The sequence below is a fragment of the Fragaria vesca genome, linkage group LG5 (assembly GCF_000184155.1).
Source record: "Fragaria vesca subsp. vesca linkage group LG5, FraVesHawaii_1.0, whole genome shotgun sequence".
Taxonomy (NCBI): domain Eukaryota; kingdom Viridiplantae; phylum Streptophyta; class Magnoliopsida; order Rosales; family Rosaceae; genus Fragaria; species Fragaria vesca.
This window is the reverse complement of record NC_020495.1, coordinates 3732789-3759116: the sequence shown is the minus strand read 5'-3', so window position 1 is coordinate 3759116 and position 26328 is coordinate 3732789. Positions and strand designations below refer to the sequence as shown.

The 26328-nt window shown below is 40.4% G+C and overlaps 6 protein-coding genes across 7 annotated transcripts in view; 3 read left to right on the top strand and 3 right to left on the bottom strand.

Annotated features, from left to right (window-relative positions):
* The first annotated feature begins 1967 nt into the window (after positions 1-1967).
* On the top strand, positions 1968-5408 carry LOC101298798 (ATP synthase subunit beta, mitochondrial-like). The gene is made up of 9 exons (XM_004298968.1): positions 1968-2485; positions 2915-2990; positions 3085-3173; positions 3277-3394; positions 3479-3582; positions 3684-3842; positions 3935-4159; positions 4245-4556; positions 4997-5408. The coding sequence occupies exons 1-9, from the start codon at positions 2003-2005 to the stop codon at positions 5105-5107; spliced, it is 1677 nt and encodes a 558-aa protein (XP_004299016.1). The 5' UTR covers positions 1968-2002; the 3' UTR covers positions 5108-5408.
* A 364-nt stretch (positions 5409-5772) lies between these two features.
* Positions 5773-8551, top strand: LOC101298515 (fruit protein pKIWI502-like). The gene is made up of 5 exons (XM_004298967.1): positions 5773-6311; positions 6399-6498; positions 6603-6698; positions 6793-6873; positions 8179-8551. The coding sequence occupies exons 1-5, from the start codon at positions 5773-5775 to the stop codon at positions 8239-8241; spliced, it is 879 nt and encodes a 292-aa protein (XP_004299015.1). The 3' UTR covers positions 8242-8551.
* A 477-nt stretch (positions 8552-9028) lies between these two features.
* LOC101307120 lies at positions 9029-11014 on the bottom strand. Its single transcript, XM_004300889.1, has 3 exons — positions 10824-11014; positions 10374-10443; positions 9029-10056 (listed from the first exon to the last, which is right to left on the bottom strand). The coding sequence occupies exon 3, from the start codon at positions 9998-10000 to the stop codon at positions 9029-9031; it is 972 nt and encodes a 323-aa protein (XP_004300937.1). The 5' UTR covers positions 10001-10056; positions 10374-10443; positions 10824-11014.
* Positions 11015-11444: 430 nt separating this feature from the next.
* Positions 11445-15889, bottom strand: LOC101298222. Its single transcript, XM_004298966.1, has 5 exons — positions 15401-15889; positions 15043-15112; positions 13779-14091; positions 13013-13291; positions 11445-12846 (listed from the first exon to the last, which is right to left on the bottom strand). Exons 3-5 carry the CDS (start codon positions 14067-14069, stop codon positions 11731-11733), a joined length of 1686 nt encoding a protein of 561 aa, XP_004299014.1. The 5' UTR covers positions 14070-14091; positions 15043-15112; positions 15401-15889; the 3' UTR covers positions 11445-11730.
* Positions 15890-20142: 4253 nt separating this feature from the next.
* Positions 20143-22246, bottom strand: LOC101297729. 2 transcript variants are annotated; one of them, XM_004298965.1, is made up of 3 exons: positions 22148-22246; positions 21718-21787; positions 20143-21373 (listed from the first exon to the last, which is right to left on the bottom strand). In XM_004298965.1, exon 3 carries the CDS (start codon positions 21346-21348, stop codon positions 20365-20367), a length of 984 nt encoding a protein of 327 aa, XP_004299013.1. In that variant the 5' UTR covers positions 21349-21373; positions 21718-21787; positions 22148-22246; the 3' UTR covers positions 20143-20364. The 2 variants fall into 2 exon arrangements, with proteins under 2 accessions (XP_004299013.1, XP_004299012.1); XM_004298964.1 differs by having other exon boundaries at positions 20143-21404; positions 22148-22225.
* Positions 22247-23505: 1259 nt separating this feature from the next.
* LOC101297438 (ALG-2 interacting protein X-like) overlaps positions 23506-26328 on the top strand; it is a 5397-nt gene continuing 2574 nt past the window's right edge. Inside the window, exons 1-4 of the mRNA XM_004298963.1 lie at positions 23506-24220; positions 24556-25506; positions 25632-25721; positions 26225-26293. Of these exons, the coding sequence (XP_004299011.1) occupies positions 23543-24220; positions 24556-25506; positions 25632-25721; positions 26225-26293 (1788 nt within the window). The 5' untranslated portion in view covers positions 23506-23542. The remainder of the gene's footprint in view (positions 24221-24555; positions 25507-25631; positions 25722-26224; positions 26294-26328) is intronic.

The window sequence follows — 26328 nt, the reverse complement described above, 5'->3', positions numbered from 1 at the left end:
ATCTCGATCATCCAGGCTTTTCCCTTCTTCTTTTTTCTACCCGGTAATTACTTAATTAAGCTCTTGTTATATGGCTTGTATTTAGTATTTACTGAGTTATCATTAAAGAAACTGATACTACTACTGCACATTTGGTTAGAGGTAGACTCCATTGTACTTGATTATATCCTCTCTCCTTAGCTTGTGCCTTGGCAACTTCAAGTTAGACGGTTGAATTGTCTGTACAAAATCTCTAAAATGACTTTTTAATCTTCTCACAAATTTAGAGAAGAGAATAAGGTAGCAGATGCTCTAGCTAATCGTGGAACATCTCTGTCGGAGCAAGTATGGTGGGATATGCCTCTTCCATTTCTCTTTGTCATATTATGAGAGTGATCTTTGGAGTCTTCCATAGTTTCAGTTTTGTTAATTCATTTGTTTTGTTTCTATTAGTATTTGTTTTAGAGGTTATTTGTACTATATGGCTGACATTAGCCTAGTCCTCCAGCTTCTTGTATATTTTTTATTTTATCAATAAATTTCCGTGGAGAAACGATGAGTTAGTCTCTATACGTTTACCCAAAAAAAAAACTTAAACAAACTGATACTTTTCTCTGAACAATGCTATAGGGTATGATACTGATACTTTTTAAAAGATAGCTCAAGTGACCACTCACAAAACCTTGACATTGTGATGGAAGATGAATTTTTTGGTGGTGATTAATTGTATGGTCTTTCACATTGTGAAGGAGTATGCTGAATCAATTGACAATGAGTCGTTAATTAGAGAGTTTGAAGCTTCATGTACTCATACAAGTAAATTTAGTTAGTTTATGCTAGCTCATGTAACATATTGCATTGCACTTTTATTTTATTGCTAAGTTTGCTCTTTAAATCAGTATGTGTATTTGAGGGGTAAGGCTCATCACATTCCCCTGTCATACTTTTTTTTTTCTTTCATTAATACATTTTTCTAGCACCGTTGAGATTCTCCAATATTATTTTCTTTTTATCTATAAAAAAAAAGTTCATTCTCCAACAAGATTGTAATCCTGGCTCTATACTTAACAATATATAGGCATAGACATGCTTAATCAAGGACATGATGAACAATATTTGACGTACTCCGTATAGTCTATATTACTCCCTTACTTTTATTTGATCTGAAATAACACAAAAGTCTCCGAAGGTAAAAGATTTTCATCTTTCTTCACCTTAAACTCCTCAAAAGTATAGAAAATTAGAATAGACCCATAAGATTACCAAAGTCGTTCTTCATGAACCCTAGCCACGCAATAAAAGATACATTTTCCCTTTTAAGTTCTTATTGTTCTTGAACAAAAACAAAACAAAATTAAATTTTAAGATGACACACTTCTTTTATAGTATGAGACTCAAGAGTTCTCACTGATAGTATTAATAACAAAATTACAACCATCTCGCGTATTCAGGCTATTGTTCATAATATCAAGTTGCTTGCTACTCGGTTATAATCTTTAGAATACAAGTTTGCATGACATGAAGTAAATTTTATCGCATATGCGCTTGTAAAACTCGGCCATTCAGCCGTGTTTCATAGTTAGATTCATAACTTACCTCTATATGTTCTTTCTGTTTTTAACTTTGAGTTCGAGGTGCTGTAGAGATACTCCTTTGTGATTTTATTTTCTTCATCGTTGCTAGTCACGGCGACACCTCGCTTTGTTGTTCGCCAAATCTTTCCCTGGTTTAGTGGGGAAATGGGAAAGGGTACAAACGTAAATCCAACACTATTTTACCAAGGCAACGACCTGAACCCGATAGCGTTACTGTAACGCAGCGTTTCACTCCACCACTCATACTCCCATAAAAACTCGAAAAGGTCAAAAAAAAAAAAGAAGAAAATAAAAAATAGAAGAAAATGAAAAGAAAATAGAATATTCCCATTTTGGGCTCGGGAGCTGTACATATAGTCTCTCTCAGCTTCACAAACAACAAACCCTAGTCTTCCTCCTTACTCTTTCCTCTCTGAAGCCCTAACCAGATGGCTTCCCGTCGGCTCTTATCCACTCTCGCCCGTTCCTCCGTTCGCCGATCTCCGTCCAAATCTCCGATCTCCAACTCCCACCCCAGGCTCACCTCCCCCTCCCCTCCGCCCCACCGCGCATCGCCCTACGGCTACCTCCTCTCGCGCGTGGCCGAGTACGCCACCGCCGCAGCCGCCGAGACCAAGTCGGTGTCGCCGGCCGGGCCGAAGGATGGCGCCAAGGGAAAAATCACCGACGAGTTCACCGGGAAAGGCGCGATCGGGCAGGTGTGCCAGGTCATCGGAGCCGTCGTCGATGTGAGATTCGAGGAGGGGTTGCCGCCGATCTTGACGGCGCTGGAAGTGCTGGACAACTCGATCCGGTTGGTGCTTGAGGTGGCTCAGCACTTGGGTGAGAGCATGGTCAGGACTATTGCTATGGATGGGACTGAGGGGCTTGTTAGAGGACAGCGCGTGCTCAACACCGGCTCTCCCATCACTGTAAGCTCATTTTTATGCCTTGAAAATTTCTAGTGGTCGTTGTTATTCGATTTCATGAGCAATGTATGTTAAGATTAGATGAGAAGTTTTGGGGCTTTTTTGACTTTTCATGCTTAATGTGTTGATTTATGGTCGCTGGAGAGATGTAAATGATCAATTGCTGCTGTGTTAATTAGATCCGTGTGTTGATATTTTCACTGTTGGCTACGTTTTGAGTTGACCCATTGTTGATTGTTGAACATTTCTAGCTTTTGCGGTTGGAAAGATTTAATCTTGCTTTATGCACACTTGTACACTGATGCCTTTTGATTAGAGCAACCACTTGCTTCATTTCCCGTTTTAATCTTTATCGGTTTAGAAATGTTTGTATTGATGTTGATTATTTGGTTTTAATCAGACTTATAGTTTGTTCTCTGTTTGGCCTTTTAGGTGCCTGTTGGTAGGTCTACCCTTGGTAGAATCATGAATGTTATTGGAGAGCCCATTGATCATAGAGGCGATATCAGTAAGTACTGGGAACCTTAAAATAACTACTCTTCGTGTGCAATATGATAATACTGGGGTAAATATTCTGACTTTATCTGTGGGCACTACAACAGCAACCGAACACTATCTGCCCATTCATAGAGAAGCTCCAGCCTTTGTTGAGCAAGCTACTGAACAACAGATCCTTGTTACTGGAATTAAGGTACCGACCACATCATTTCTTGCTCGTTCCCTATCCACGAATGTATGCTGTGAATTTTAGTATAAACTATTCAGTGTATTTATATTACTCGCTTCATGTACAGGTTGTTGACCTTCTTGCTCCATACCAAAGAGGAGGAAAGATTGGATTGTTTGGTGGTGCTGGTGTAGGAAAGACAGTGCTTATTATGGAACTGATCAACAATGTTGCAAAAGCTCATGGTCAGTTTTCAAATTTTAGACATATTCACACTGGTTTTATAATGCTATTGCTTGTTTACATAGTAACCTATCTTTGTTGATCAGGTGGTTTCTCCGTGTTTGCCGGTGTTGGAGAACGCACTCGTGAGGGTAATGACTTGTACAGAGAAATGATTGAGAGTGGTGTCATTAAGCTCGGTGAAAAGCAGGTCAGTACACTTTACATGTGATCCCTCTTTTATGCATTCATCACAATCTGCTTTCCCAAAGTTGATGCTCACTTTTTCTTCTTCCATTTATAATGCATCAGGCTGACAGCAAATGTGCTCTAGTGTACGGTCAAATGAACGAGCCCCCTGGTGCCCGTGCTCGTGTTGGGTTGACTGGCCTGACTGTGGCAGAACATTTCCGTGATGCTGAAGGGCAAGATGTGCTCCTCTTTATCGACAACATTTTCCGATTTACCCAAGTAAGCATGGCTTTTGAGGAACTTTTGTAAAATGTTTGTATTTTTCACATTGTATGATGTTAATGTGGTTATGCTTTATGTATATCCTGCAGGCTAACTCTGAGGTGTCTGCTTTGCTTGGTCGTATCCCATCCGCTGTCGGATACCAACCCACTCTAGCTACTGATCTTGGAGGTCTTCAAGAGCGTATCACAACCACCAAGAAGGGTTCCATTACTTCTGTCCAAGCTATTTATGTGCCTGCTGATGACTTGACAGATCCTGCTCCTGCAACTACTTTTGCTCACTTGGATGCCACAACTGTGTTGTCTAGACAGGTCTGTTACTACTCTGGACCACTTTTAGAACTGTTTTGCATGTTTTCAGTTGATAACCATAACCTTGTTGTTTTGAATTGAACAGATCTCTGAGCTTGGTATCTATCCTGCTGTCGATCCCCTTGATTCCACATCTCGTATGCTCTCTCCCCATATTTTGGGTGAGGAACATTACAACACTGCTCGTGGAGTGCAGAAGGTCCTTCAGAACTACAAGAATTTGCAAGATATCATTGCTATTTTGGGAATGGACGAGCTTAGTGAAGATGATAAATTGACTGTCGCCCGTGCTCGTAAGATTCAACGTTTCTTGAGCCAGCCGTTCCATGTCGCAGAAGTTTTCACCGGTGCCCCCGGAAAGTACGTTGAGTTGAAAGAAAGCATTCAAAGCTTCCAGGTAAACTCTCATTTCCAAAGTGGTGTGCTCTGATTATTATGTTTTCAATTGTTCTGATTCCGTCTTTGATGATAATCCTGAGAAAACTAGGACAAAATCAGCAAACCTAGCTGGTCCTGAATTGCCTTCTATTCTTTTCCAAATGTTTTTTTAGAAACAAAGAAGCTTTCCCTGCCATTAATAGTGCCATTAAAAGTATTAACATGAGAATTTGTTCTTTATTGTGTTATATTCAGTATGATGGATGCTGAATTTAACCATCTTTCTAAAAATCTGCCTTGGATCTTTTATCAATGTTTATTATTTACTGATGAGTTGTGAACTAGTCACCCTCATTGGGGCATGCATCAACTGTTCCATTTTCTAGATTTAGGAGTTTGAACAAACACGTCTATTTCTTAACTTGATTCATATCTGATTTTGGTATTTTATGTTGGCAGGGAGTGTTGGATGGGAAGTTCGATGACCTTTCAGAACAATCATTCTACATGGTTGGAGGTATTGAGGAGGTTATTGCCAAGGCTGAGAAGATTGCCAAGGAAAATGCTTAAGCCACACCGCTATCTTTGTTCCTTTACCTTGATAATTGCGAAAACCAAATAATTTAGATGGCGCTGGCTATGCCGGCGAACAGGATTTTCATTTTTGAGACAAATTGTATGAGCATTTCCCATTTCAGATTCAAGGATATTGCTGAGAGTGTGAGAGAAATGGAGCCAATGGCCCATCCCCTTTCTTCTTGTTTTATTTAATAAGGGGAAAAAAGATAGAGGACATATAAATTTATTTTACCTTTTCAATTTTCCAAACCCTTGGATGCAGCAGCACTGGATGTTCAACTCTTTGTTTATGTGAATTACTTGAGAGTTTCAAACCATTTCTCCATTCGCCTGTTCTCTGATTTATGTTGTTCCATCTCATTTCCAATCAGCCACATTATGCACATCATGGCTCGCATAACGCAGAGGTAGAGCATCCCATCAATTCAAAATCGTAACGAGTGGCTAGTCATTCGAACCGGTTATCCTCCATCAATCCAGGATCCTCCCAAAACCATGCCACGTGGATTTTGGACGGATTCAATTACCAATTTAACCTCACCTCCGGTTCAACCACGAGGCTCATCAGCTTGGTTTGACTCCTCTCTCTCAGTCATCACCAAGTTTGGCGCCGGGCTCTCCCAACCCGCCGCCTCATAAGAGAGCCCAACGAAACCATGTCATTTACAATCTCCCACGCTCCGTTGGCGCCTCATGCGCACCTTAGCCCCTCCCTCCCTCCCATGTCTATCCTACGCCGCCTCAACCCCTCCCGCCTAACCCTCCGCCTCCACCGCCGCCGCCTCGCCACCGTCGCCGCCGCCGTACGCCAGGACACCACTCTCTGGACCCCGGCCCCGCTCTCCCGCGTTGAGCCCGCCGCCGAGTCGCTGTTCCACGTCCGCGTCGACCTGTCCGACGCGCCCGACCTCGCGTCCTCCTACACGCGCCCCGGGCAGTACCTCCAGCTGCGCGTCCCGGACGTCGAGAAGCCCTCGTTCCTGGCCATCGCGTCTCCGCCGGCGCTGGCGGCGAAGGGCGTGTTTGAGTTTTTGGTGAAGAGCGTGGAGGGGTCGATTGCGGAGCTGCTGTGCGGGATGAAGAAGGGAGACGTGGTGGAGCTGACGCAGGCTATGGGGAAAGGCTTCGAAATCGATCAGATCCCGCCGGAGAATTATCCGACGGTTTTGATTTTCGCGACGGGATCTGGAATCAGGTTTGTTTTGTTTTTCCCTTGATTCTGAATTCACTAATTTCGATGCAATATAATGATTTTGACGTTTTGAATTTTGTTGTTGTGCAGCCCAATTCGGTCTCTGATTGAATCAGGGTTTAACGCCGATAAGCGATCCGACGTGAAGCTCTTCTATGGGGCCAGAAACCTGGACAGAATGGCTTATCAGGTCTGTAGTTATGTTGCTGTTATTCATTTTCTTGTGCTCTGTTTAATTCAATTTGGGATTTTAAGGTATTTATGCTACTTGTTGCTTTGGAATCAATCTTATAGGATAGGTTTAAAGACTGGGAAGCTTCAGGTGTAAACATAGTTCCTGTATTATCACAACCACAAGACGGTTGGACTGGACAAAGCGGTTATGTACAGGTAACAACTTGCGGCCATGCGCTTGTTTCAATCTGTAAGGACTTTGTGATGATTCGGGTTACGAAATTAATGCACTGTATGATTACATTTTCAGGCTGCTTTTTCTAGAGCCAAGCAAGCTTATAATCCTCTTTCCACCGCTGCTGTTCTCTGTGGGCAGAAACAGATGGCTGAGGTTTTTACCGCTTCACCTTGCTCTTATTTGTCTTACTTTTTCTCTAGCTCTGCTGCTGCTTCGTATTGTTGTTCTTATCATTAATTGTTATGTCTTGTGCCTGTCCGTGTTTGGTAACATCTTTATGAACATCTTGGGGTGTGGATTCAGTTGGAGAAACGTTTTAGCAGTTATGATTGACTATTTCAATTAACATGTTCGGTTTTGGTTGTCTTCTATTATATCAAAACTTAGACATGGAGATAAAGATAGACATGTTCTCTGATCTTTTTACTTATTAGAAAATGGACATGGATCTAGGGGTTGTGATCTGGGCTAAACAAGATGCTATTGCTAAATTATTATGTTTAGTAAGTTGGACCAGAGGTATAGACATTTAATTGAAAACTACTTATTTAGTCTTGACTCTAGGAAGGATTGGATTGGTGTCTGGCTCTTTCTTTGTAATAGTGGAGTAGTGCTGGACTTAAACCAAGTATGTAGGAAGCAGATCCTGTCAAGGCACTTTTTTGAAAGGTAGTTATGGAAGCTAGGCAAGTTTCGGTGCAATAGATGGATTTTGAGGCTGACATTTGTGAATGGTCATGTGTGATGTGTTTCTTCATGTGTATCAAACGAAACTGACTAACCTAGCAGCTTTGGATAATGAATCTCATTTAGTAGTATTGATGAGTTGAAGAGTCTGATCTGGAAATCAAATGTTGAAACATTGTTTTGAGGGGGTTAGTGAGTGGTAACTCACTACATCCCCAACGAAGGGAATGAGGAGTAAACACTTATGGTCTGATATGTGGAAACATGGTTGCTGTTTCCATACCTTCATGACATTTGTAGTCACTTGAGTTTTCATGTTTGTCTTGTGGGTCGGTCACATTTTGATATGCATGAAGGTATGGAAACAGCAACCATGTTTCCACATATCAGACCATAAGTGTTTAAGCAAAGGTCTAAGACCAAAAGTAACCATGTTCAGGCCTTCTCTTAAGCAAAGGTCTAAGAGCAACTCAATTTGCTTACTTTTGATTACTTCAATGGTCTACACAATTAATTGGGATATAGATTTATCTGATACATGTAGAGATATGTAGAACGAAGAAGATTTTGGTATAGACCTTCCCCAACGAGTGACGTGTCTTGTTTGTTATCATAATAATGTTTGTGTTGTAAATATTAGAAGCTAACACATTCCAGATATGTTGGCTTCTGTGGACATGATTCTGATTATTAACTTCAGCATGTCAGATTAATTTCTATCATTATCAAATTTTATGCAAATTTGACATTTGTTACGTCTTATCTTTGCAGGAAGTTACCTCCATTCTTTTAGCTGATGGAGTTGCAAGTGAAAAGATACTGAAGAATTTCTAACTAATAGGTTAAAAGTCTGCATTGTTGTACCATTGTGGAGTGATAGTTACTATTGATTTGTTCCCCACTGCTGAGGATAAAATATCCTAGCTTGGAATCAGAAAATAAATACAATTCTGGTGACCCACCTCAGAGCAATTTTGTAGTTTGTATGTTAGAACTGGCACTTGGTCGTCGGCATTAGTTTGGAATATGATCCATTTTGTGTCAAAATATCTGCCATTCTGTGCTGAATTGAATGTCCTAAACTCCTGGAATGCCCTGTCCGCCCTGTCCTAATAATAAATAGCATACTTTGAAAGTTGGAGCATCTCTTTTTTCAACTTCTGCAACATCTGAAAATGAAAAGAAAAGAGTAAATAGTGGCAGTCTTATTGTTCAAGGCACGGTCTTGGAGAAAAAGGGATCTGTTCACAGATTTTCAGTTGTTTGAGCTTTGCAGATATCCAAGAACTTAAGAAAGCTACTGCCACAATGTTTTGAGCACTGAGTTGTTTGCAAAACAAACTCAGCTCCTAGTTCAGGAAACAAACTCATCTTCCTATAATCGACAAAGAAGGTCCGTTTTGTTATTTCTTTTCTTTAACTGATCAGGAGGTTGAAGAGACAATTCATCAAGCAGAACTTTCAGATACCTATTCTAAATTGAAATGTTAAGAAAGGCCAGGCCTTTTAATTCACTAGAAGTTTAAGAATTTAAAGTACAAATGCAGGAAAGAGGGCATCCCTCCAACAATCAAGGAACCAGGGAAGTGAACCCTGCATCTTAAAAGATCATTTAGACATTTCAATCATCAGGAGCATCATTAATGTGTGTAGCTCCATTTCTACCAAGATCATCAATGCGCTTTCCATTGGGCTTAACTGAATCCTCAGGGTTGTGAACCTTCTCCTCTAAGCGATGGTTGTGATGACGTCTGTGACGGTGGTGATGATGGCCATCTCTCTTGTCCTTCATATGTTTGCCTGCTTGATCATGGTTGTCATCTGATGACTTCCCTAAAGATCTGCTCCTTCTGTCACACCTATAAGAATCCGACTCTGATGACCTTGAATCAACACTATTTGATCGCCTATGACATTTATGGTAATTTGCACGATTTTTCCTTCTAATCTCACCGTCCTCACAACTTGAAGAATCAAAAGCAGATTTCAACTGTTGATGGTGTTTAGGGTGCTTTGCATGACTTCTTTTGATTCTTCTCTGTTCATCATCACTAGAATCCGAAAGATCAGAATCTGCCCTCCTATTACGCATGTGGTGCCTCCCATGACTTCTCTTGACTTTCTCATCATTGTCATCACTTGAAGAATCAAAAGCACCAGATTCTGACCTGGAATCGTAAACCCTGTGCCTTTTGTGGCTTCGCTTCTTCCTCTTCTTATCTCCTTCATAGCCACTCTCAAATCCGTCACTGCTGTCATCACTTGAGCACGAGGAATATCTTTTTGGCTTCCTTCTGGATCTCTTTTCCTTTTTTCCGCTATCACTTGAGTCTGAGTGAGGGCGTTTCTTGTGCTTCTTGTGAGTCCTTTTACTTGATTTTCTCCTATCATCAATGCCACTATCAGAATCAGAGTCTGACACAGATCTTCTCTTATGCTTCGAAGATTTCAACTTCCTCGCTTTGGCTTCAGCATCAGCTTTTGCCTTGGCAGCAGCTTCTAGTTTCTGCTCCCATTTCAAAGGGGCTTCTTTCTTCTCCAAAGCTCTCCTCTTTTTCTCGTCGACCAGTTGCATGAACTTCTTGGTGTCCATTGAGATACAAAAACCAGTACAATATCTGCATTTTGGTATGATGACCAGAAGTGCATCTCAAAGAAGAGAAAAAACAATGTTAGTTTAAGATCATAGAGTCCGGTAAACAACAAGCACACAAGTTTAGCCTCATGCTCAGTACATATCCTTCAATTTGAAATCCATGTAAGATATCAAAAAACCAAAAACAACAAACAAACATAACACTCCAAAAGCTAACCAACTCTAGATCTGCCTGGTCGAAAATAGCTTACATGCAAAACAAATGCAGAGTAACTGAAACCAAATTACTCAATTCCATGTCTACCAAGAGAATGACATAAAACTTAAGGAGGAACAAAATAGAATCTGGGATATTCAATTCGGCTCTTACCTTATCCAGAAAGATCACAGCTATAAACACCAAAGTGCAGCCCAAATCTGTAAGTCTACTCCAAGCTAATCTACAACGATTATACCACAAGAGAATGTCAGAGATCAAAAACCACCCCTGTCCTATTTCAATTATCAAGAAACCAAATTGAAAGTAGCTCAAATTAATTGAAAAATAGATCAAAAATAGCTCAAAGCAGCTCAAAAATCCTAAAACACATCGAACTTGCATATTTTTCTTCACATTCCAATGAATTGAAACTTTATCAAAGATTAATATACGGACAATGAATCAAAATATAAACTTTATCATCAGAACCCCACATTTGTCATCAAATCAAAGTAACAAACTACAAATCAATCACTGAAGCAAAGATAAATTAAGCCGTAAGCTGATAATGAACAGATGAAAAGGAAATCAAAGTCATGCGGTAGCAGAAGAGAGGTGTACCTGAAAGAGATGAGAGAGGCGGAGATCGGGAAGATGAGAAAGTGCGGCGTCGGAAGAAAGAATAGGGCTTTTGACTTTGGGGCTTCCAGAAACGTCTACGTGTATTACAGATTTGGCCTACACACAGCACACAGCGACGCACACGGCACTCAAACTTGGACCCCAAGGGTGTATTAAAACTCCTCAACCATTTTTGTGGAGATGTCTTATAATTAATTATGTACATTCGTGTGTATATACCTCTTCATAATTAAGTTTAACAATCTATCCGAGTATCTATTGTTATTTTCAAAAGGATAACAAAAGAAATATCTATTTTTTAGACCGTCGAAATATCCTTGATACTCAATAGTCCTTGACCACTTGTATTGTTGTATCCCACTTTTAACCTCTATTGCAAGGGTAAAACTAAATGTAATGCCTTTCATCATGTGATCAGGTTGCCGTGGACAACAATTTGTCACAAGTGAGAGCATTGCTTCTTAAGTTCTTATCTAGGGATAAGCATTTATGAAACGTACCACCAGGGAGCACATTGATTGGTGTGAAAACGTCTGCAAATGTTGCAAGTGCCCAAAGGAAAATCTACATTGCGTCCAAGGTCCCAAACACATTTATAAAGAAGAAAAATGATGCAGTAATCCACTGTAATCCACTTTCAATTATTACGAGTAAATACACAAATGAGAAGAAAATCGGGAGAGCTCGGCAAAGCCAAAATAAAATAGGTTAAAACCAAGCGCAAGCACTGTAAAACTCAAATATAGAAATATAATGAAAATATAATGAAGCCAGAGAACAGGATACTTCTCCTAATATCAATCCATATGTCAGTTGAAAAAAGAATTAAAAACACGTTGATACTTCCTATACATCAATCTGAAGACTCGGTACCAAGCACACACGACTACCGACCAAACCAACCTCTAGGTGGCTGGACATCCCCATCATTCATCAGCTTATCCAGCACCACATTCAGGTCAACCGCCTGACCATTGTCTGTTAGCTTCCGAACTGTCGCCCTCACATGGTCTCTTGGGAAGCCCATGCTTGTCACTCTGTCAATGACATCATCAATAGGAACCTTGTTTCCAGTCCCAGCAGAACCTGATCGATCACTTACACCAGAGGGGGTAGGCACTGCATGTGGTAATACCCTAGCTGTTGGGAGCTGTGGGTAACCACTTCCTCCACTTTGACTTTGAGAAGTAGCAGATGAGAGTTGTGGCTTCATTGAGGAGGTACCACCATATTGTGAAGGTGATCCACCATAATGATATGGTTCATTAAGCCCAGATGGAGGGCCATACCCAGAGGAAAACCCTGAATTAGGTCTGCTAGATGGTGGTTCATATACATTGGATGTTGGATTATAGTATTGTTGGGAGGGAGGGAGCCCAGTAGGTGTCTGAGAAGGTGGCTGGCGAAGACTGGGTGGGTAAGTCTGGGAAGGAGCATAAGGAGTTTCTTCAGCATGGTGGCCTAGGGTAGGCTGGACTTGAGAGTGATTAACAGGTGGAAGTGAATGGTGCTGTTGAGGAAGCTGGGGCGGTGGCTGAGGATACTGTGGTTGACTGGTAGGCTGAAATTGTTGATGTGGAGGTACCGTAGGAGGCGGGAGTGACTGCTGACCTGCAGGTAATTGGTATTGCTGATTTGGAGTTTCTTGAGTTTGACCAGGTGCAGCTGGGAAATAGGGGTCTCGCTGAGGAACAGGAGGGATCTGACTCTGGGAGTACTGATTTGGATGCTGAATTGAAGGTGGTACGCTTTGAAGCGTAGGCGGTGGAGGAGCATTTGGTGGAGAGACAGCAGGAAATGATGGTGGAACGTTCACAGCAGGAAGCTGTTGGTAAGATTGTTGAGGAGCAGTGGCTACTGTCTGCCCAGAATCCACATTCAAAGCATTCCGAGATTCCAATTGAGGATCTACCTTGGGATTGGAAATCTGTATCTTCCCAAGCTGCAGCTGAGCCTCTACTATTGATTGCTTATCCTTCAAATCCTGAACACCTGTTTGCACCTGTGCGAGATGTAAAAAAAAACCAAATGAGTAGGTGATAATGGAAAAGCAGCATTAAACTCAATAATTAAAAAGGTAAAAAATAAAACAAACAGTTTCTTTTACTAGACCGCCAAAGGCAGCCAAAAGAAGTCCACGACAATAAGAAGGTAAAGTAGCAACATACATCTCTAAGGATATTCTCCAATTGTCTCATCTTTCCATCAGCATTTCCATGATTGTTTCCCACAGATACCTTCAAATCATCCACAGAATTCTCAAGGTGGCAGGTTCTGCTCTCAAGTTGTGTTAGTCGTGCACTAATACCTTCCATAACTTGAAGTAAATTATCAGCATACTTCTTCATGGTCTGGTCAATCTCTGATATAACTGTAGCATCAGGAGCATTTCGGTCCTTCTCCACAATATCTTTTGCTGGTTTAAGGGAATCCACAGAACCATAATTCTGTATAAAACATAGAAAAATGGTCAGACTATCACCATCTAGTGGAAGTGAGGTACATATCAAGCTCATATAGTTAAGTATCAATGATGCCTACTCAAACTCTAGCAAGCACAGCCATATAGAAAAGAAAATAAGGGAGTAGAACAATCACCATAAGATCCTATAATTTTTGGTCCCTACCCTTTTACATTTTTACAAACATAGGTAAAAACTAAAAATCCACATTGTTACGCTCAAAGGCATAATCTTCAGTCAGCCTACTCTCATGCCATTTAAAACACTATCATGCTAATTCACACACTGCCCTCAGGGAAATTCAGTACAGTTCTCTAGTTCTAAACATTTAATTGCAACTTACTCAAGCATAACATACATAATTTTGATTAAGTTAATAGATAAATGGATTATGCAAAATCCTGCACACAGAACTAAGAAACTAGCACAATGAAGAATGAGATTCAGAGAGAGAGAGAGAGAGGTTAATTACTCTGACAGGAGCATTGGTGTTGGAGTTGGACATAGTGGATACTCCTCCACCTCCAAGATTAGGTGTAGCATCAAAATTTTGGGAGTGCGAGGAGACTCCAGTGATGGGACGGATGGGATGGAAATCATAGTTGGGCAAGATCTCTTCCTTCTTGGTAAGCCCATTTCCACGGCCCACCTGGTGCTCTTCCTCTTGGGAATTGTTCATCAGGTCAAGGAAGTCGTTGTTGTTCTGTGACGATCCATGTGACAGGTCCATTATCTGCTTGTCCATGAAGGATGTAGTATTCATCGGTGTAGTAATCAATACAATGCTAATTTGAGTCACAAAAAGGTTGCAAAGAATTACTTGTTTGTCTATACAAATTTCAGTAAAGATACTAATAAGGACAGAATAAAAAAAGTCACTCTAAAGAAACTACAATTGTATATAGCAAGCTGACTGAAACAGGTCATGTATTCCAATTCAGCTGTATCAACTGAAGTATGCATTGCCATACAATTAATTTACTGACAAAGAGATGCAAAAATAATGATCAGAACAGATAATCATCATGCAAAATATAGTCGGTCAATCACACAACCTGACAGCATTATGCTCATTTATCTTGTTCAACTTGGTGAGGATTCACTAAATTTTCTTGAGCCATCATCAACATTAGGGATATTTCAATATCATCTAGGCTGTTGAAGAAATATTCATCACTTTTTCTTTTTTATAACCAAAGATGGATCTCCAGATTCAAGAGTTCAAAACACAACTTGACAACACTAAGTTGAACAATGTATACAAGCTACAACTGCACAATATAACTACCACGAGAAAACTGAAAGACATCTTCATATTATATGCTAACTTTCTATTTCTATTTATCGCCATTGTTGACTTCTTACTGGTTATGTAATCAAAATGTCAATCTATCTAAAACTAATCTTTAATGGTTTACGAAACTGACAATCTTTATTCTTCCCTAACGATAGAATAAATAGACCTGAGGTTTTAAAATTACACTCTCCAAGAAACTAAAATTTCACCATCAACTTTTCTCATCAAGCTGTTACGCCTCAGCTATGAACCCAAAATGGATCATCTTACCCTTGGGGAACTATAGTGAGTCATAGCTAAAAAAGAAGAAAGAATTTTCCTTACTGCTGGCTGAACAGAACTAGTGATATCTACAATTGTAGAAACAATCTCATCTGATACGTCGAAACTTAAGAAGGAGAAACAAAATAGAATCTGGGATATTCAATTCGGCTCTTACCTTATCCAGAAAGATCACAGCTATAGACACCAAAGTCCAGCCCAAATCTGTAAGTCTACTCCAAGCTAATCTACAACAATTATACCACAAGAGAATGTCAGATATCACAAACCATCCCTGTCCTCTTTCAATAATCAAGAAACCAAATTGAAGAGTAGCTCAAATTAATTGAAAAATAGATAAAAAATAGCTCAAAAATCCTCAAACACATCAACTTTGCATATTTTTCTACACATTCCAATGAATTGAAACTTAATCAAAGATTAATCTACAGACCATGAATCAAATTAAACCGTAAGCTGATAATGAACAGATGAAAAGGAAATCAAAGTCATGCGGTAGCAGAAGAGAGGTGTACCTGAAAGAGATGAGAGAGGCGGAGATCAGGGCGGCGTCGGAAGAAAGAATAGGGCTTTTGACTTTGGGGTTTCGAGAAACGTCTACGCGTTTTGCAGATTTGGCCTCTATTTATATACTACACACAGCGCACACGGCACTCACCACACGATGATATGCGGCAAGGGGCGGTGTTGTCGGAGGGAGGCGGTGGGAGAGAGGGCGAAGTAGTCGCCGGGGTCGTGGAGGGAGAAGGTTGGTCGGAGGGAGGCGGTGCGATCGGTGAATTGGGGTTGATGTTCTGTGTTTGGGTGAGGAGAAGAGGTGATGAAGACTCGTTGGAATCAGAGTTCGTGGTAGATTGGGAATTAGAAGAGAGAGTGTTGGGCTGATGGATTAGTGAAGTGGGCCTGGGAGGTTGGGCCGAGGCAATGGATGTGGGTTGGACAAACTCAAGAGGACCAATAGATTGTACCCACAAAGATTTAAATGGAAAACTTGTTTCATTAAAGATGACATTACGAAATATACATACACGACCGGAGGAAAGATGGAGACACTTGTAGCCTTTATGATGAGGGCTATAATCAATGAAGACACATTCAATACTACGACTACGACTTGACAATTTGTTGGACACATAATCATCTAGGTAAGGAAAACATGAACAACTGAAAACACGAAGAGAAGAATAGGAAGGAGGACTTTGATAAAGACGAAAATAAGGTGTGTCCCAGTCAATGGTAGACGTGGGAAGAAGATTAATAAGAAAGACAGCAATGAGGGCGGCTTGCACCCAAAGATACTGTGGAGAATTAGAAGTGGAGAGAAGAGTACGAATTGTGGAAAGAATATGACGATGCTTACGCTCAGTGTCAAGACTCACCCTGAATTTCATCCTGAAACCCGAAGTAAATCCTGCGGGGTCCACCTCCAAGGAAAATTTACTGAAAACTCGGCATAACCTCCCTTGAAAATAGACAGCTCTTCCTAAATAAAACACCTGCAAACATTTCTAAAAGTTCCAACTACTCCAACCTTATAAACTCTTGGAGCTTTCGTGCTCCCCACAAATCACAACATCTCCCAATTTATATTTACTAATCTAACAAAAATCCCATAACCAACAATTCATAGGTTCAGAGCAATTCCAATAGTGAAGGGAAGATATATATATATATATATATATATACCGGATCAAGAGCGGACGTCCGCACCGGCTTTAAAGTGCGGACATCAGTCCGTTCTCCACCCTCCGACGCTGGCGACGGCGCGCCTCCACCCCAGAAGACTCCAGCAGCGTCCACGACCACTTTCCCTCTTCGACGAATCCGTTCTTTTCCAGTTTTCCGACAAGATCACCCAAAACTTCAAACAAAGTCGATCTCGCCTGAAAACTGGAAAAAAAGGGACTCGTTGGGGAGGGAAAGTGGTCTGGGACGCTGCTGGAGTCTTCTGGGGTAGAGGCGCGCCATCGCCGGCGCCGGAGGGTGGAGAACGGACGGACGTCCGCATTTTAAGCCGAGTGCGGACGTCCGCTTTTGATCCTCGAAGCGGAAGCTATATGATAGACTATGTCTCGACTCCATGTACGCCCGACCTCAATTATACTAACTTGTAAACTGAGCATTTAAAACTGAAGGGCCCAGGGGAAAACGTTAGAGTGAGTGGACAAAAATAAATTTAATAAAAATAAACAAATAAAAATTATTTATGCTTTCCCGATTTAATTTCTATAGAGAAGATATGTTGCATGCGATAAGCTCAAAAGCTTTTAACTCATAAATTGGCAAATACATGACTAGTCCCGGCTAGTCTCCAAAACTTTATAAAATAGAGTCTCTCAAGCCAAAATATATATGTATGTATTTACACTCGTCATACTACTTGTATGAATTTTTATGAAAAGTATGAAAAATAGAAATTCATACAAGGCTACAACGCTTGCGTCTCACGCTCACGTCACACCATAATAGAATTTTACCTCATTATGGCGGAAAAGACCGGTCTATATATGTGCATATCCTTTATATGAATTATTATTTTCATATAGGGCTACGACGCTTACGTCTCACGCTCATGTCACACCATAATTGAATTTTACCTTTATATGAATTATTATTTTCATATAGGGCTACGACGCTTACGTCTCACGCTCATGTCACACCATAATTGAATTTTACCTCATTATGACGGAAAATCACGTATGGCTAGCTAGCATTTGTATACATACTATCCTCGTAAATATCCATATATATATCCACCGAAAATCTCATTTTCAGTAACTCTCCAAAATAATTAAAATTATCAATTATCAGAAAAGTAATATATTCCAGCAGAAGAAATAAACTGATCATCAAAATAATGCATTACATGCTTTCGATTTAAAACAAAAGTCCACTCACAAATTTAGGCCTAAGCCTGACGTCGATCCGAGGTCTCTTCTGCTCGAGCCTTCTCACGTCCTGTTTCAAATATATAATTAAATCCCCAACTAAAAATCAATACTTATATAAAAATAGGCAAAATTAAAAGTGATTATGCTAGACACCTAAACAGAATGGACAGAATGGCTTATCAGGTCTGTAGTTATGGTGCTGTTATTCATTTTCATGTGCTCTGTTTAATTCAATTTGGGATTTTAAGTAATAATGCTACTTGTTGCTTTGGAATCAATCTTATAGGATAGGTTTAAAGACTGGGAAGCTTCAGGTGTAAACATAGTTCCTGTATTATCACAACCACACGACGGTTGGACTGGACAAAGCGGTTATGTACAGGTAACAACTTGTGGCCATGCGCTTGTTTCAATTTGTAAGAGGACTTTGTGTAATGATTCTGGTTACGAAATTAATGCACTCTATGGTTACATTTGCAGGCTGCTTTCTCTAAAGCCAAGCAAGCTTATAATCCTCTTTCCACCGCTGCGGTTTTCTGTGGGCAGAAATAGATGGCTGAGGTTTTTACCGCTTCACCTTGCTCTTATTTGTCTTACCTTTTTGATAGCTCTGCTGCTGCTGTTATTGTTGTTCTTATCATTAATTGTTATGTCTTGTGCCTGTCCGTGTTTGGTAACATCTCTATGAACATCTTGGGGGTGTGGATTCAGTTGGAGAAACGTTTTAGCAGTTATGATTGACTGTTTCAATTAACATGTTCGGTTTTGGTTGTCTTCTATTATATCAAAACTTAGACATGGAGATAAAGATAGACATGTTCTCTGATCTTTTTACTTCTTAGAAAATGGACATGGATCCAGTAGGAGTTGTGATCTGGGCTAAACAAGATGCTATTGCTAAATTATCATGTTTAGTAAGTTGGACCAGAGGTATAGACATTTAATTGAAAACTACTTATTTAGTCTTGACTCTAGGAAGGATTGGATTGGTGTTTGGCTCTTTCTTCATACTAGTGGAGTAGCAAACATGTAGGCCGACAGTGCTGGACTTAAACCAATCATGTAGGAAGCAGATCCTGTCAGGCCACTTTTTTGGAAGGTAGTTTTGGAAGCTAGGCAAGCTTTGGTGCAATAGATGGATTTTGAGGCCGCCATTTGTGCATGTTCATATGTGATATGTTTCTTCATGTATATCAAAAGAAACTGATTAACCTGGCAGCTTTGGGTAAATAATCTCATTTGTTTAGTAGTATTGATGAGTTGAAGAGTCTCTGATCTGGAAATCAAAATGTTGAAACATTGTTTTGAGGGGGCTAGCGGGTTACCATTCACTACATCCCCAATGAAGGGAATGAGGAGTAAACACTTATGGTCTGATGTGTGGAAACATGGTTGCTGTTTCCATGCCTTCTAACACTGCCATAATGTCTTTCTGTTTCACACGGTTTTAGTCTTTGGAATATATTATACCTTCTTGACATTTGCAGTCACTTGAGTTTTCATGTTTGTCTTGTGGGTCAGTAAGAGCAACTCAATTTGCTTACTTTTGATTACTTCAATGGTTTACACAATTTACTGGGATTCAGATCTGTCTGATACATGTAGAGATATGTAGAACAAAGAAGATTTGGTATAGACCTGCCCCGATGAGTGAGGTGTCTTGTTTGTTATCATAATAATGTTTATGTTGTAAATATTAAAACCTAACGCATTCCACATATGTTGGCTTCTGTGGACATGATTCTGGTTATTAACTTCAGCATGTCAGATTAATTTCTATCATTATCAAAATTATGCAAATTTGACATTTGTTACGTCTTTTCGTTGCAGGAAGTTACCTCCATTCTTTTAGCTGATGGAGTTGCAAGTGAAAAGATACTGAAGAATTTCTAACTAATAGGTTGAAAGTCTGCATTGTTGTACCATTGTGGAGTGATAGTTACTATTGATTTGTTCCCCACTGCTGAGGATAAAATATCCTAGCTTGGAATCAGAAAAATAAATACAATTCTGGCGTTCCCACCTCAGAGCAATTTTGTAGTTTGTACTTTGTATGTTAGAACTGGCGCTTGGTCGTCGGCATTAGTTTGAAGTATGATCCATTTTGTGTCAAAATATCTGTGCTGAATGGAACGTCCTAAACTCCTGGAATGCCCTGTCCTAATAATAAATAGCATACTTTGAAAGTTGGAGCATCTTAGTATCAACTTCTGCAATCTGCAACATCTGACAATGAAAAGAAAAAAGAGTAAATAGTGGCAGTCTAATTTTTCAGAGGCAGTGTCTTGGAGAAAAAGGGACAATGTTATGGGAACTGTAAGTTGTTTGTGAAACAAATTCAGCTCAAAGTCTCAAACTCATCATATAATTGACAAAGCAAGCTCCGTTTTGTTATTTCTTTTCTTTAACTTCATCAAGCAGAACTTTCAGATATCAATTCATAATTGGAATGTTAAGGAAGTCCGGGCCTTTTAATCCAATAGAAGTTTAAGGTACAAATGCAGGAAAGAGGGCATCCCTCCAACAATCAAGGAACAATGTAAACAAGACCAATCCAGGGAAGTGAACTCTGCAGTTTAAAAGATCATTTAGACATTTTGATCATCAGGAGCATCATTAATGTCAGTAGCTCCATTTCTACCAAGATCTTCGATGCGCTTTCCATTAGGCTTAACTGAATCCTCAGGATAGTTATCCTTCTCCTCTAAGCGATGGTTGTGATGACGTCTGTGATGGTGGTGATGATGACCATCTCTCTTGTCCTTCATATGTTTACCTGCTTGATCATGGTTGTCATCCGATGACTTCCCCAAAGATCTGCTCCTTCTGTCACGCCTATAAGAATCCGACTCTGATGACCTTGAATCAACACTATCTGAACGCCTATGACGTTTATGGTGCTTTACACGATCTTTCCTTCTAATCTCACCGTCCTCACAACTTGAAGAATCAGAAGCAGATTTCAATTGTCGATGGTGTTTAGGGTGCTTTGCATGACTTCTTCTGATTTTTCTCTGTTCATCATCACTAAAATCCAAAAGATCAGAACCTGCCCTCCTATGGCGCCTGTGGTGCCTCACATGACTTTTCTTGACTCTCTCATCATTTTCATCACTTGAAGAACCAGAAACACCAGATTCTGACCTGGATTCGTAAACCCTGTGCCTTTTGTGGCTTCGCTTCTTCCTCTTCTTATCTCCTTCATAGCCACTCTCATATCCATCACTGACGTCGCCACTTGAGGCCCCCGAGGAATATCTCTTTGGCTTCCTTCTGGATCTCTTTTCTTTCTTTTCGCTGTCACTTGAGTCTGAGTGAGGGCGTTTCTTGTGCTTCTTGTGACTCCTTTTACTTGATTTTCTCCTATCATCAATGCTGCTATCGGAATCAGAGTCTGACACAGACCTTCTCTTATGCTTCAAAGATTTCAACTTCCTCGCTTTGGCTTCAGCATCAGCTTTTGCCTTGGCAGCAGCTTCTAGTTTCTGCTCCCATTTCAAAGGGGCTTCTTTCTTCTCCAAAGCTCTCCTCTTTTTCTCCTCGACCAGTTGCATGAATTTCTTGGTGTCCATTGAGATACAAAAACCAGTACAATATCTGCATTTTGGTATGATGACCAGAAGTGCATCTCAAAGAAGAGAAAAAACAATGTTAGTTTATGATCATAGAGTCTGGTAAACAACAAGCACGCAAGTTTAGCCTCATGCTCAGTACATATTTGAAATCCGTGTAAGATATCAAAAATCAAAACAACAATGTGACTGAACACTCCAAAAGCTAACCAACTCTAGATCTTCTACCTGGTTGAAAATAGCTTACATGCAAAACAAATGCAGAGTAACTGAAACCAAATTACTCAATTCCATGTCTACCAAGAGCATGACATAAAACTTAAGAAGGAGAAACAAAATAGAATCTGGGATATTCAATTCGGCTCTTACCTTATCCAGAAAGATCAGAGCTATAAACACCAAAGTCCAGCCCAAATCTGTAAGTCTACTCCAAGCTAATCTACAACGATTATACCACAAGAGAATGTCAGATATCAAATACCACCATTTTGTCTTTCAATTATCAAGAAACCAAATTGAAAAGTAGCTCACATTAATTGAAAAATAGCTCTAAAATCCTCAAACACATCAACTTCGCATATTTTTCTTCACATTCCAATGAATTGAAACTTAATCAAAGATTAATATACGAACAATGAATCAAAATATAAACTTTATCATCAGAACCCCAAATTTTTCATCAAATCAAGGTATCAAACTACAAACCAAACACTGAAGCAAAAGAAAAATTAAACCGTAAGCTGATAATGAACAGATGAAAAGGAAATCAAAGTCATGCGGTAGCAGAAGAGAGGTGTACCTGAAAGAGATGAGAGAGGCTGAGATCGGGAAGATGAGAAAGGGCGGCGTCGGAAGAAAGAATAGGGCTTTTGACTTTAGGGCTTCGAGAAACGTCTACGCGTTTTGCAGATTTGGCCAATATTTATATACTACACACAGCACACGGCACTCACCACACGATTTTACCTAGTCGACTTCCGTAACAGAAAATTACTCAGGCTTCTTTTACCTTTTTAAATTACCTTTTTCATCCTCACAACTTTTGTGTGTAATATTTTATTTATAAAAAATTATTAATTCTTCGCGAAAAGACTGTAATACCCCCACCTGTAGATTTATTTATTTCCCAGCTGAAAGAAAATAAATTACTACTGAAATCTCCTACAACAACCGTTTCTTAAAAGATCAAAGTAAAAAGCCGAACTAGCTAATAAGGGAAGAGATGCATTCCAGACCTGGACATAAGTGATATGGCCAAGTTTTGCTATAGCATATGCCACAAAATTTTGTTCCCTCTTGATATGTCTGAAAGAAGAGACTTATAGTAGCGAAGCAAGATGTTTAATGTCCCGAACAAGTATGATAATTCCCCAAGGACAAGGAGTTGTGCTATTAATACTGTCAATAAGAGTTTTGGAGACTCCCCCAACTTTAGTTTTAAACCCTGATACTGTATATATTTTAGATTTATCATAGTTTTCTAGTCCATTTAACTGTTAATCTAAACTCATTTCACAATTTAATGACGTTTTGTGAATATAAACTCTTCTTCTATGATGAAATATAAATACAACAAATACAAACACCAATTAGACGTAAATTAAAAGTTTTTTTTTTTAAATAATTTTTTCCCACTTACTTGTGCTGAGCGAAAGTACAGGCTAGTATTTGCTACCCTTCTTATCTTAGCATGAGTGCTGAGCGAGGCCGTGAGAGTGCTTCTCAAAGGCGTTGGGTGCATTTAAATATCTGATTATGTAAATGTTATATTGCTTTTATATGGAAAGGCTGACGGTGAAAATCTCAAGAATTTGATCCCAAACGATCTTAACATGACACTCCATAAAACTCGCCTGTTGTTATTATTCTACTCCGTAACGTAACATGACACTCCATAAAACTTGCCTAATGAAGAATTATGTAAGGACATTTTCGACCAAAAACAATTTGACAACAACGTATTTCTGCTATGAAAATCAGTCCATTTAAAATAGATCTATATATATATATACATGAGCGAACGAAAATTCCAGGTCACATTTTCGTGTAGTTCGCTTAGTGAGGAAGAAAAAAAATACCCGCACAAAGGCGGAAGGCGTACCAGACGGTCCAGACTGACGCGGTCAAGTTCTCAGTCTTCGTTCCTCTCTATGCTCTCCGATTCTCCCTAATCAAAAAACTCCGATCACACTCGATGACGTCGACGCCGTCCTCCTCCGCCACCACCAACGTCATGCTGGCCATCTTCGAGAAGAAGACCACCCAAATCGACCTCTACCGCCCCCTCCGCAACTACATCGCCTTCCACTACTCCGAGCGCGAAGCCCAGAACCTCGAGGACGACCTCCAAACCCTAAAACAGCTCCGCTCCGACTTGGAGCGCACACCCGACCCGTCCCTCCCGGCCCGCCGCGACCTCCTCCAAAATTACTACAAAGCCCTCTGCCTCGTCGAGACTCGCTTCCCTATCTCGCCGGACAAGGACCACATCAACTCCGTCACCTTCGTCTGGCACGACGCCTTCAAGAACAAGCAGAAGGCCTCGCAGCAGAACATCCACCTCGAGAAGGCCGCCGTGCTCTTCAATCTCGGCGCCGTCTACAGCCAGATTGGCCTGTCCTACGATCGCGCCACCGTCGACGGAAGGCGCCTGGCGTCTCACGCGTTCATCGCCGCGGCCGGCGCGTTCGCGTTTCTGAGGGACAATGCGGCGACCAAGGCCTCGATCGGAAGCTCCACGACGGTGGATTTGTCGGTGGAGTGCGCCGGGATGCTGGAGAGGCTGATGCTGGCTCAGGCGCAGGAGAGCGTCTTTGAGAATACCATAGCCAAAGGTAGCACGCCTGGTGTTTGCGCCAAGATCTCCAGGCAGGTCAGTGTTTCGATTCTGCCTTATTGAATTAGGGATTGTAGTTATTGTTTAGACTTTAGAGCAATTGAATTGTGTTTTCGATTGGTTAGTTAGAACTTCGTAGTGATCTGATGGCCTGATTGAGTTAATTTCAGTATATAGTTAAGTGATTCGACTATTAAATGTTCATTATTTAGTGTATAGGCTGTGTTTTGTGCTGATTACAGACGGTAATTGTTGTTGAAAGAGTTCACTTTAGATGTGAAATGGTTTTTATGGTTGGGAATTCTATTTCTAATCTTACATGAGCACATGGTTTAGTTACGAATTGCGATTTGACTTGGATGTGGTTACAGGTTGGATTGTACTACGAGGAAGCTTTAGCGGCAGCAAATTCTCCCACTTTGAACCAGCATTTTGACAAGGCTTGGGTATCACACATGCAGTTAAAGGCTGCTCTCTTTTTCGCAGAAGCTTGCTATAGGTATGGTCTGGAGCTACATGAGAAAGAAGAGATTGCAGAAGAGATTGCACGGTTAAAGAGTGGGATAAGTGCTCTAGCGGAGTCTAAGAAATCAACTAGGGGGGCAGCTCAACAAATTTTGGATGCAATTAGCAAGTTAGAGGCCAACCTTAACCGTAACCTTGAGAGGGCTATGAAGGAGAATGATAGAGTTTACCTCATGAGGGTTCCTTCTGTTAGCTCCTTACCACCACTGCCAGCATTTGCCATGGTGAAGCCTATGGCGATGAGTGAGGTCTTGGATGCAAGCAAGGAGAAGATGTTTGCTAGTCTTGTTCCGGACAGTAGTGCAAAAGCTCTTTCAAGGTACACCGAAATGGTCGATGATATTATCAGGACACAAGCTGAAAAATTGCAACAAGCCAGTGAGCTGACTAGAGTAAGGCTCAAGGAAATGGACCTTCCAGAGTCTATTCTTGCTTTGGAAGGAAATTTTACTCTTCCTACGGATCTTAAAGAAGATGTGGAGGCAGTGCAGATTAGTGGGGGCCCTGCTGGTTTGGAAGCTGAGCTGCAGCAACTTAGGGATTTGAGAAGAGTGAACCAGGAAATTTTGGTACACATTGATGAGCTCTTGCAGAAAGAAGCCAGAGAAGATTCCCAGTTTAGAAGCCAATTTGGAACACGGTGGACAAGGCCTCAGTCAAGCACTCTTACTAAGAACTTACAGGATAGGCTAAGTAGGTTTGCAGCTAACTTGAAGCAAGCTTCAGACAGTGATGCTCGGATTGAGCGCTCAGTCAGAGAACATTCAGCTCTCATGTCCATCCTTGATCGTCACCCGGTAATTGTTTTGGAATCCTTTATGTGTGGCATTTAAAAGTTAATCAGGTCTAGTAGATTTGAATCATTATCTCCTGTAAGTAGGCTTGGCGTATTTCTAAGTCATTGTGTGTTCTTTGCTCATAGATTGAATCTGCCCTCCCAACTCTGGCTAGGCCGATCATGTCTTTGGATGCCAATGAAGATGCTATATTAGGGGCCCTGAAGCAAAGCTTGGTAACTTTTTCATCCTTTTAGTTCATTTCTGTAAGGTTACAGAAATAAATTTTGCTATATCTGGCCATGTTTTGCTTATCATGCTGCTCCTTATTTTCTTGCTGATGGCCAATTATATTTTCTGTTTGGTCCTTTTTTTTTTCTTTTTTTTTTTTTTCTAAGAATCTAGACACTTGCATAATAACTTACCAGATGGAAGGGACATATTTTACTTTCAGAAGAATATGCTTCCACTTCTTGCTTTTAGACAGAAAACATTGTTTCTTACTATGTTCTATGATTTAAAATATGTTAAACTAACTATATTTTATATATGTATGCATGTATTATTTGTTGATATGAGATGCTTTTACGAAGTTCTTATATATTGTAACATCAAAAAAGGGAGAACTTGTATGAAGCGATCCTGTTCTTTCTTTTTGGAAGATACTCTAAAGTTGTGTGACTTTGGTGATTCTTAATTTGATACTGTTTTTTTTATATGTTTGTGTTCAATAATGTAGCGGCAATTGGAAACGCTTGGTGCTCAACGAGCAGGCCTTGAAGACATGCTCAAAGAGATGAAAAGAAAGGTGCAGTGTGTATTTCATTATATTCTTTACTTTTT